The sequence below is a fragment of the Microcaecilia unicolor genome, chromosome 1 (assembly GCF_901765095.1).
Source record: "Microcaecilia unicolor chromosome 1, aMicUni1.1, whole genome shotgun sequence".
Lineage (NCBI taxonomy): Eukaryota > Metazoa > Chordata > Amphibia > Gymnophiona > Siphonopidae > Microcaecilia > Microcaecilia unicolor.
The window spans coordinates 700,492,868-700,505,296 of NC_044031.1; the positions used below are offsets into that span (position 1 = coordinate 700,492,868).

Below are 12,429 nucleotides of genomic sequence, written 5' to 3' on the forward strand. Positions count from 1 at the left end.
ACATAAATCTTTTTACATGGGCAAATTATGCAATAAATCACAAAATCCGATTTACATGTGGTGTTAATCTTTAGTTTGTACTCTTCTCCAGTATTATGGTGTTTGTAGACCATAGATTCTATCATTATATCACACATTTATTTATTTATTTGTTTGTTGCATTTATATCCTACATTTTCCCACCTATTTGCAGGGTCAATGTGGCTTACATTGTTCCGCCATGGCAAACGCCATACCAGAGTAAAACAATACATGCCGCAGTCATTACATTTCTTATGTCCCTCGTAAGTGGGGCTGCTAAGTCATTTATCAGGAAATATCGATGGACATAGCAGTTCTTTTAAATTATTTCCCCTGCTGAATGCAAACTGTAGCCTGGAATCCGAAAAAGTCGGAAGCATCTGAACAACTCACCAATGATCCCTTAGAATCTGTACTAACTTTCCGAATTGTTGAGAATACTTTAAAACGCACCTGTGTACATTTGACAAATCTTCCGATCTCACTCTAGGTTGTAATAGTAAATCTCTGTTATTATATTTTGCTCTTTTATAGGCTGTCTTGACCACACTTTCAGGGTAGCCTCTCTCTAGGAAATGATTGTACATTGACTTAGCTTGCCTACGAAAGGCTCTTTCTTCAGAACAAATTCTTCTGTATCTGAGGAATTGTGAAAATGGGAGAGTATCTCGTAATTTCTTCGGATGGCAACTGTTATACTGAAGAAAGGTGTTTTTATCAGTTGATTTACAGAATACTGTAGTCCTCAGACAGCCCATATTCTTCTGTATTGTAAGATCCAAAAATGTGATCTCAGTTTTACAACTATGCGCTGTAAATCTGATCCTTGGGTGTCAATCGTTCAGATAACCTAACATCCTCGAGAGAACCTCAGTATCAGCTTTCCAGATCAAAAAGACATCATCGATGAACCGAACCCATAGGCCAATCTGGTCCCAAAAGGGACTCTGGTATACATATCAGTCTGCGAAATCAGTCATGAAGAGATTAGCGATGGAAGGAGCCATTGTTGCTCCCATCACAACTCCCGACACTTGTTGAAACAGCTTAGTGTCGTATTGAAAAAAATTCTTCATAGCTATTGAGACCAACTCCGTGACAAAGGTGGCTAAAGAATTGTTTATCCCATTCTGCTGTAAAGATTTCTTGATAACTAGCAGCACTTCCTCTTAATGGATAGAGGTATACAAAGCAGTCACATCCAGGGTCACGAAGAGGCAACTTTCTGTATCTCCCAACCATTGATATAACCTATTTAGGAAATGGGTCGAATCCTTTATGTAAGACTGGCCCTGAGATACCAAAGGGCGCAAAAATGTGTCAACGTACATAAACAACGGCCCCTACTGGAGACTATGGGACGTCCTGGAGGTTGTATGAGGGTTTTTATGGACATTTGGAAGCGTATAAAATGTTGGAACCTTGGTTGAACTTCCCGTCAAGAAATGAAATTCTTTTTGTGTAATTAGACTATTCGCAAAAGCTTCTCCACATACATTTAATATGGATTGTTGTAAAACTGGCGTTGAATCTTCTATTAGTTCTAAATAGTCATCCTTGTTGGTGAGCTGCCTCAAAACTTCATTATTGTAGGACTGTCTGTCCTGAACTATTACAGCTTCCCCCTTATCAGCTTTCCGAATCACTATATGGGTGTTCTTCTCTAGTTGGAATAATGCTTCTTTTTCTAGTCTCGAAAAATTATTATAAAACTTCGTTTTTGTTTGTTCTACTCTGTTTAAATCTTGTAAGACTAGCTGCTTAAAAATGGACAACATTGGTTCTAACGGACACGGAGGTTGCCAGGTGGATTTCAATTTCACCCTTGTGGTGTCTCTAGTGATGGCTTCATTCTGCATTAGAGGGAAGTTTCAACTTCCTTACTTTCAAATAAGTTATAAACCCCAATTTCGAAAGGTATGAAAATCTTCTGGAAGCGTACATTTGTAATCAAGAGCTCTATAATTTTTATTAAAGTGATGGTCCCAGTGTTGATGGTCCCATGCCAGATAATTTCCTATTAGTAAATGTATGCATTGAAATCATCTTACTAAGTCTTGATCGTACATTTTTCTATCAAGGTGATTAATTTTAGAAAATAGTTAAAATAGAAAGTAAGAGGGTAATTCTGTAACAGGGTGCCTAGAATAAGAGGGCAAGCAGATGACTATTCCAAATGTATTCCAATCCTGCGGTAATCTAGCAGTACTACTGCTAGGGGTCACTAGCGCCATTTTGGATCCCGTCCAGTCCTCCTAGATCCCAAGCCTTCCATGTGGGTGGGGTGGGGGTGCATCTAGGGGGTGGGGCATTAGCATTATGAGCTTTGTCTTGGAAGTGGCAGCTTCCAGATGGGGAAGAGGACACTGAGGCGGCATAGCATTTAATCGCACTGGACACGCCCAGTTACCTGATCGAAGCACTGTTGGAGAGGCTCCGGATCCCCGCAGACAATGGGGAAAAGGAGAGGGAAGGTGCAGGAGAATCTCTCAACCTCCACCGGGACCCAACTCCACCACCAGACGACCTTGGATCAGTTCAGGTTAGCGCCTGGACCCAGGCAAGCCTCTTCACCTGCCGTTGCAGCCAGAGCATTAGCGCTGGCCAGCAGTGTCGACGGGGTCTTCTTGATCCCTGTCCAACATGCGGCTCCCCCTCAGCCAGGAAGGGGCAGCGTGGAGTCAAGTCCGGCAGCTCAGGCTCCAAATGTAGGGGACCTGGGTGTGCAGGGAGGGAATCTGCTCACGCTGGGAGAAACGGCTAGGAGCACCAGGCTGGAAGAAAAACTAGCAATACAAACATTGCCATCACAGATAGTGAGTACTTTGAAACAGTCTATTGATGCTCCCCTTCCTGTTTTTACTTTGGGGACTATAGCAAAACCAACCGTAGTAACAATGGAGTCATTCTGAGACCTGACATTTAACATTCAATCTTCTTTACAAGTATTGATAACTAAAAACACTAGTGAAATTAAGGTATTGTCTGAAGCAGCCATTATCCAGGCACAGGTAACTGCTCAACAATCCTCTGAATTGAAACGTTTAGATGAGAAAATTCAAAAATTAGAATCTGTGGGACAAGTCTCAATCTAGGAGGCTTAATTTGAGGCTGACAAATTTTCCTAGATCACCTTTAATTATGCCTATAGAGATGGTTAAAAAAATAATTGGTTGAAATACTAGGAATGGCTGGGGATTCACTGCCTCGTATAACTCGGGCGCAGTACTTACAAACTAACGTAAAAACTTTGCCTGGAACTTCTCAAACCCAAGTAGGAGAGGCTATGAACCTCACATCTTTCTTGGAATCCTCATTAGAGGTAATTACTCAGAGAACTACTGTAGTGGTTTCCTTTGCCTTGGAGATGGATCGAGATGCAATACTGAGTCTTTCCTTTCGTCATTTGGACTCTCTATTCTTGGGGTCTAAAATAAGAATTTACCCAGATTTGTCTAGAGAAACACAGAAAAGGCGTAAAGCCTTTTTGGTTTTGAGCTCAAGGACTTTGGCATTAGGAGCAAATTTTGTACTTAAATTTCCTTGTATATGCTGTATATTATTTCAGTCTAAACAATTTCAATTCTTTGATCCCAAGCAGTTAGAATATTTTTTGCAGTCTAAAGAAGAGGTTAATGTTATTGTCTAGACACAGATGTACACTATAAGATAGCTTGGAGTAGGCTACCTGGGTTGCATTAATTTAGTATTGCTTCTTAGATACAATGTTAAGTAATCTTTTTCCTTTCTTGGATCTAATTTACTTAATGTATAGTGGACGAAAGTGGTGAAGATATTTCAGTTATGGAAAACTTTAAATATTGTGTTATGAGGTATTTCCAATTTCTTGTATTATTGCTCTATGAGTTGTATAATATATATAATTTAATAAAAATAATGAACATAAATAAATAGTAAATACATACTTTTTCCAGAAATTAAATTGTAAATTGTTCAGAGCAAGGTATTATTTTAGCTTAGATTATTGCAATCAGAATAGTAAATGTAATCATTAGTTCTACTTCTGTGTAATAAATTGTTGGGGCTCTTTTTCTAAAGTCTGCTATGTAGTTTGTGTGTGAATTAGTACATGCTGTTAGCACACAAGCATGGTAATCTGACAGTGTGCACTAATTAATATGGCTAACTGCATAGCCAATTATTAAGTGGCAAGTGGGAGTATTGTAAGATGGGGAAAGGGTATAGATTGCTCATGATAATTTGCATCTATAGATTTACCATATGGCAGGAGCATAGTGACCCAGAAACGTGCCCTGTGTGGCATTTTCCCAATAGCGGCAGTAAATGGCTGTGTACGATTTAAAAATTTGGCATGTGGCCATTTACTGCTGGAGTCCTTACATCTCCTATTTGGGAGGCAGTGAGGGCGCCGACAGTATCCCGGTGGTAATCCAGGCAGTGCATAGCACTGTCCAGTTACCACCGGGTACAGCTAATCCCTGCCCACCAGTGCTAGAAAATATAAGCTATTTTCTATTTGCGTGGTAGAACTTGAACTACCAATGGGCTCTACATGCCATGTTCTACCCCAAACGTAGCCCTACTGCCGGTTGATAAAAGGGCCCCAAAATATTCTGTCTCCACTGCATTTTCAACATATAGAGTGCTGAGCTTGTTGGCACTGCCTTACTGTTGATACTAATGTAATGTACAGCACTTGAAAATAATTCAAAGAACTGTCTGCATTTGTTCCAGACTATTGGCTGTGATGATTACCTGGGATCAGACAAAGTGGCAGACAAATGTGGAGTCTGTGGAGGGGATAACTCTGCATGTAAGGTTGTGTCTGGAGTTTTCAAACATATCTTAACTAATCTTGGCTACCATAAAATAATAGAAATCCCAGAAGGTGCAACGAAAATCAACGTAACAGAGATGGCAAAAAGCAACAACTATTTGGGTATGTGTTATTTTATTATTATCCTGAGCACACTATTTGTTGAATGGCTTTTGCAAATTGCTTACAAATTTTAAGCAGGAAAGTATTAAAACTATGATGATCCTAATGGCTACAGTGGGCACTTTTCTGGTAATCCTGCAGTGAAAACAATTTTTAGCATGAATTGAAATGATTAATATACAGTAAATCAGTTGAAGAACAGGTGTCTTTGTCCATCTAGGGGGCCCTTTTACTAAGGCACGCTGAAAAATGGTCTGCGCTGGTGTAGGTGCATGTTATTGGACGTGTGCAGGTCCATTTTTCAGCTCGCCAGCAAAAAAGGCCTTTTTTGTGGCCGAAAATGGACATTCGGCAAAATTAAAACCAGTGCGCGTCCATTTTCAGCATGAGACCTTACCACCACACATTGATGTAGTGATAAGGTCTCGTGCGTTAACCAGGTGGTAAATCGTCAGCGTGCGTACACTGCCGATTACCACCGGTTAAGCGCCATGTGATAGAAAATTTCTATCACGTGGTTTGGATGTGTGTCAAAAATGGAATTAATTTGACGTGCATTGTACGTGTGTAGGCGCCTACACGCCTTAGTAAAAGGACCCCTAGATTATTTAAGTATGCATATAAATTAATCTGTTTTCCCGATATTTAGCACTATTTAACCGGCCAGGAACAGCTCCTAGCCGGCTAAATAGGGCTTAACCAGCTATCCACGAATATTCAGTGGGTATAGCTGGCTATCTCCTGCTGAATATTCTTGGTCAGCATTTAGCAGCTAACTGATTATATCACGCGATATAACCATCTATCTGTAAATGCTCAGCACATTGCAGGTTAAGTTTGGTGACCAAATCAGACCTCCGAAATAGCAAGCCTATCTTTGGCCGCTATAAACTTAACTAGCAATATTGGCTTTGCCGGTTAAGTTTAAACTAGCCAAAAATAAACTGGATATCCAATGCCGGTCACTGGAAATGCCCTGGCATTGAATATCCAGTCTCACCACCAACCACAGGAGTTAGCCGGACTGCCTCCCATGGTCTGAATGTCGGACCCTGTGTGCCTACTTTATAATGAGCATATGTTAAATTGCTGTAGCATATTCTAAAAATATTAATACAAATTAAGTGCAAGATAAGATGACATTTTAAAAAGTGAAATGGCATTTTTCTCCTGTACTTCTCTACTTGAGGCTGAGAATTTATTCTAGTAATGTTATCTGCACAACCACTGAACTGTTACAGTTCATTATTAAATATAACAAGGGGTCTAAAGCTCAAAAATTCTTATAGAGGGTAATTCTATCATGTACATGCTAACATTTACATGCCAATTATCTGCATAAATTATTAGAATAATGGCATAAACACCTGCATGTGTACACATAAACACGTAATTGCCGAAAGTCTGCCTAAGCACTATTTTGAAAACTGAGCTTGTGCGGGGGAGGGAAAGGGTGCAACATGATGGGAGCTCATTGAAAGTGCCATCAACTGCCAGAATAGGGGAGTTTCTCACCACCAGATGAGGACCTCTTTAGCTGGTGAAGCTTGGAGATCCCTGCCAGCCATAGCAAAGGTGCTGCAATTTTGGGGGGCGTGAGCTCAAAGTAGGTGAGCTTAGGCCTCCCAGCCCCCTCCCCAGTGGCAATGCCATTAACTTGATGGACTTTCAGTCTCTCCCAGTATGGTGATGCTTATGTACATGTACTTATCTATGAATTTGTAGTTTGTTTCATCAGGGATTTGTTTAATGCTTCTAGGGTTCACACTATGATTTTTAATGTGGTTCTGATTGTTTGGTTGGTACCGGTTCTGTGTAACATAAGCTTGCAGGGTAAGAGGGGATATTCGGCAGCATTTAAGTAGACAGTGCCATTGAAGATGTCATCTGACTGCTGTGGCACTGTCTGGTTAGTTCCAGGGCAGTCTGTGGGCAGAGTCAGGGTAGAAATTTCGGGCTCTGGCAATACTCAATGCTGATGCCCGCATACCTAACCAAGCCAATAGGACTATTCAAAGAGCAATCCTGTCTTTGTCTTGTTAGGTATGTGGGTACTAGCACTGAATCTTGGCCAACACCTACATAATTTCCAAGTCTGTTGAAGACCTGGGTATTCAATGATGGTGCCTGGTCATGGCCCCACATTGAATCTTTGGGTCTAATTCAACCCAAAGCTGTCAGCATTTTTAAAACTGCTGACCACCATGGGCTGATGAATATTACCGAGATATATTCATACTCCATTAGTTTAGGGAGTAATATTTTGAAGTTGAAACGTCGATTTGAGAATATGTTAGATTCCACAGCTGGAATGTGAAGTGTTGTGGGTCATAGTAAAGTGTCATAGATTCGATATACCACCTTTCTGTGGTACAGCCAAAGTGATTTACATTTATTATATGCAGGTATTTTCTTTGTCCCTAGTGGGCTCACCCTCTACATTTTTGTATCTGGGGAAACGGACAGTTAAGTGACTTGCCCAGGAACCACTAGATGGACCGTGCAGGTCTTTTTCTGCCGTCATCTACTATGTTATGTTATGTAACCACAGTGGTTCTCCACCCACTGCACTAACCATTAGGCAACTCCTCTTCCTATATGTACAATTTTCAAGATGTCCTCCCTGGGATAAAAGCTAAGGAAACTCTTTATCCACATGCTTTGCACCAGTTTTCAAAGAGAAAGGACACACATACTTTTGCTGTGAAATCTGCTGTGAGCATTTGTCTGCTTTTTCTGCAAGTAGAATGTGTCTCTGAAAATAAGGCCAAACTAAACCCGCTCCAAAGAGTTTCTTCTTTTGATGTGGCTAGAAATATGCATGTTGTAGAACAATACACAGTTAGCTGCAATGAGCAAGAGCAATGTTCATAAACTCAGTTAAGCAGCCAAAATGGGGTGAATTCTATATATGGCACCGAAAAAAAGCGCTATTCTATAAGTCGCATTTAAAGTTAAGCATAGATAACAGAAAAGCACTTATGCCCGGGAACTACACCTAACATTAGGCGCACCAGTTGAAATGTGGTGCAAATGTACATGCCTAAATATGGCACTTATCCCCCCCCCCCCCCCCCCATCATTCTATAACAATGTGCATAAATGTAAGGAATGCCTCTGTTGTGTCCATGACCTCTCATTTCTGTGCCCCTTTTTTCAACTCGCACATAAAATTTAGACATGGATCACATGCCTAAATCTGTGTGCATATATTCCAATTGAATCTAACTAGTGCCAATAATTGCTTATAAAAAACAATTATTGGTGCTAATTAACTTGTTAACTAAATTACGTGCACAATTTTTGGCGACTTTTGTAGAATTAGGGGGAATGTGTTTATTACCTGTACAGATCATGGGGAAATTGCCCTCTATATTGTTGCTCTACTTGTCCAAAAATGGATGAAGCAAAATGGGATACTAGAATAATTTAGGGGTCGTTTTATCAAGCTGCAGTAAAAGGAGCTCTGCAGTGACATTGGTGCATGGGTTTGTTGCATGCTGAGGCCCCGTTTTACCGCAGCGGGTAAAAGGATTTGTTTTAAAAATGGAAATGGCCATACAGTAAGTTAAGCGCTTACCACGTGGCCATTTCCTGGGGGCACTGCCTGATTACCGCCAGGTAAGCCCTTGGTGCTGAAAAAATTTATATTTTGAGCGCTGGAAATGGTGTGTGGCAACACCAGAACTACTGCCAGGCTCCTGTGGTAGCCCAGTGGTAGGGCCAGTTTGCCAGGCCAAGGGCTCCTTAACTGCTTCAAGCAGAGCACAAAGAGGTTGGAGAACTTCCACTACATAACAGTGGCACATTTTATTTTCCAGAGCAAAACTTAGGATACTGTTTATAGTGATTCCAAATGTGCTTCAAATTCAGATTAGCAAAGAAGATATATTATTAAATAAGTTTTACATGGGCAAGGTCAAAGGTTGAGTATTTAAACACAGTTTACATTATCTACTGCATGTTCCAGTTGGACAATGTCCAATGAAACCACCAGTTTATAGAATTAATTTGTAATCTTTATAGTCTTTCCAGCTTTCTTCATGTTATCCAAAGTTGTCTTAGCTTTAATTTTATCATCTGTTTATCCTTAACATAGTTTTCACAGTGTTTTATTGTGCTTCCCAGTGCTTAAAATCCAAATGTCCAAACTGTTCTTTCCTGCTTCATTTCATGCAAAATTAAGTACAAAGCAAAACAGCTGACTACCCTGACTGACTTGTGTCTTTTACAAATAAGCCTGTGCCCCCTCCATTCTTTTCCTGTCATGGCTTTTGCTCACAGGGCTCTGCAGGCATTTCCCATTAGAGATCCTTAAAGAGGTACTTGAAGGAGAGGGATGAGGATTTGCAGAGCATGTGCGCCATATTAATTATGTTTCAGAGGTCTTTATCCTGAAAAATGAATACAATTGTGCCAGATCCTTTCGATAAGATGTTGTAATTCAGAATTATTTCACACGCATTGTAATATTGATCTTGTTGACCTGAACTTCTGTGGATTCCTTTGTGATTGACAACGCCTCACTGTAAATTTCCTGATTCCTCATTTGTGGGGCCCAAGTCATACAATAAGGGAAAGGGAATGGGGCTTGATAGGCTGCCTTTCTGTTGTTTTTGCAACTACATTCAAAATGGTTTACGTGGAGGGGCATAATCGAATGGCGCCATGGCCGGCGCCCCAAACAGCGATCCCGAACCGTATTATTGAAAAAGATGGCTGGCCATCTTTCGTTTCAATAATACGATTGGGGCTGGCCAAATGTCAGAGATGGCCGGCATCGGTTTTCCCCGATAATGGAAACCGAGGCCGGCCATCCCAAACCCGGCCAAATCCAAGGCATTTGGTCGTGGGAGGGGCCAGCATTTGTGCTGCACTGGTCCCCCTCACATGCCAGGACACCAACCGGACACCATAAGGGGCATTGCAGTGGACTTCAAAAATTTCTCCCAGATGCTGAGCCCCCCAAATCCCCCCCAAACCCACTCCCCACAATCGTACACCACTACCATAGCCCTTAGGGGTGAAGGGGGGCACCTACATGTGGGTACAGTGGATTTTGGGGGGGTTTGGAGGGCTCAACACTTACCACCACAAGTGTAACAGGTGGGGGGGGGGGGGAATGGACCTGGGTCTGCCTGGCTGAAGTGCACTGCACCCACTAAAACTGCTCCAGGGACCTGCATACTGCTGTCATGGAGCTGAGTATGACATTTGAGGCTGGCAAAAAATGTTTTTAATTTTTTTTTAGAGTGGGAGGGGGTTGGTGACCACTCCAGGCTCCGCCCTTTCTGCCTCGCCTCACCCCATGCGTGGAACAAACTCCCTGAGCCCATACGCCAGGCCCCCTCCCTGCCCATCTTCAAATCATTGCTCAAAGCCCACCTCTTCAATGTCGCCTTCGGCACCTAACCACCACACCTCTACTCAAGAAATCTAGACTGCATCAACTTGACATTTCGTCCTTTAGATTATCAATAGAAATCAAACAAAATAAAACATGGAAAAGAAAATAAGATGATACCTTTTTTATTGGACATAACTTAATACATTTCTTGATTAGCTTTCGAAGGTTGCCCTTCTTCGTCAGATCGGAAATAAGCAAATGTGCTAGCTGACAGTGTATTGTGAAGGAGAGGACCTGGGGGTAGATAAGATGGAAGTGGAAGAGGAAGAAGGGAGGCGGCTCAAGAGCAGACATAGGCAGAACAGAGCCTGGCCTCCATTCCATCCCCAGAGAGCGAGAGAAGTAGTAATGCCCCCTAGAAAAGGGTGGAGGGAAAAAGACTACATTACCCAGCATCCTCCGAGAGAGAGCAGGGAAAGGTTCGTGACCCCTGTAAAATGGAGGAGAGGAAGAGACTTCATTTCCCAGCAACCTCGGGGCAAAGCCTGGTACAGAGATTACCTTCCCCAGCAGGAACAGGGGGAGAACTCTAACAAGGAAAGGGTGGTGCCCCTGCAGGGTAATCAAGGGGAAGAGGAACAGCTGCAAAGTGGGTGGGACGGGGAGCCCATGGACTATCAAGAAGCTGGGCAGAGAGAAAGAGAGGAGAGCGAGGAAGAGCCTATGGACCTCTCAGCCTGGGCTCACTCCTTAGGTAACAAACTAAGGGACCAGGTAACTTCATGGAATCATGGTATGGTAACTGGGCTAAGAGAGGAAAGAGGAAAGGCCATGTGGGCGGATGGGTCAGTGCTTAGAGAGAGTGACCCAGATGGGTGGGGCCTTTTCATTTTCCAGAGCTCAGGCTGTGAATGAACTTTGAGTTTAAAGAGTTCTGGTTGAAGAGGGATGAGAGATTTTCCCCGGAGTGGGCTGAGCCCAGCAGGAAGAAGGTGGAGTGTGAACTGTGGCTAAAAAGCCTAAAAGAAGCAGAAGGGGGTGGAGCGGTGTGCTGAAGCCTCAAGAACTGTGTTTGTTTGTTTTTTGGAACTGCTTGCATTGTTTTGGCCCCTCCCAAGGGAGAGGGGGTCGGAGGGGGGGAGAAAGAAGACCCAGGGCTATAAAACTGTCTAAAAGGAGCCCAGCTGGGTGCTGGAAGCCTGGGAGTTAAAAGTTTTTTTTTCTTGCTGTGTTTGTACCCCTGAGAGGAGCAACAGGGGGAATTGTGAGGTTTTTTTTGTTGATTCAAGTATTGTGTCTTTTTGCACTGCTGGACTGTTGGATCCCAAGCAAAATAAAGAACTTGTTAAGTTTGCTTTGTAGTGGATTTCTTTGAGCCCTGCCCTGTGGACTGCAGTGAACCAGGAGGTTGGGCAGCAAGGGTGAAGGGGAGATCCCGAGGACCCTCAGGCGGAGGGGAGGATCATTTTCACAGTATATAAGTGAAAACATTCAGTGAATACACTGTCAGCTAGCACATTTGCTTATTTCCGATCTGACGAAGAAGGGCAACCTTCGAAAGCTAATCAAAAAATGTATTAAGTTATGTCCAATAAAAAAGGTATCATCTTATTTTCTTTTCCATGTTTTATTTTGTTTGATTTCTATTGATAACCTTAAGAGTGGACTAACACGGCTACCACAGTCCTTTAGATTGTAAGCTCCTCTGAGCTGGGACCGTCCTTCTTTGTTGATTTGTACAGCGCTGCGTAACCCTAGTAGCGCTCTAGAAATGTTAACTAGTAGTAGTCATCCCCGATTCCCTTCGGTGGTCATCTGGTCAGTTTGGACACTTTTTAAAAGCTTGGCCCTGAAAATAAATGGACCAAGTAAAGTCGGCCAAATGCTCGTCAGGGCCAGCTTTCTTTTTTCCATTATCGGGCGAAGCCGGCCATCTCTTAAGCATGCCCCCATCCTGCCTTCTGTGCCCTGCCGACATGCCCCCTTGAAGTTTAGCCGGCTCTGTGACGGACTGCAGTTGAGGCCGGCCAAAATCGGTTTTTGATTATTCCGATTTTCCAGACTTGAGAGATGGTCGGCCATCTCCCGATTTGTGTCGGAAGATGGCCGGCCTACTCTTTCGAAAATAAGCTGGATAGTA

At 42.5% G+C, this 12,429-nt stretch overlaps 1 protein-coding gene across 6 annotated transcripts in view; it reads left to right on the forward strand.

Moving 5' to 3' along the window:
* Nucleotides 1–12,429, forward strand: part of THSD4 (thrombospondin type 1 domain containing 4) — a 903,119-nt gene that overhangs the window by 763,553 nt on the left and 127,137 nt on the right. For all 6 annotated transcript variants that reach the window (XM_030188643.1, XM_030188634.1, XM_030188628.1 and 3 more), the window contains one exon: nt 4,738–4,942. In XM_030188643.1, coding sequence (XP_030044503.1) covers nt 4,738–4,942 — 205 coding nt within the window. The remainder of the gene's footprint in view (nt 1–4,737; nt 4,943–12,429) is intronic.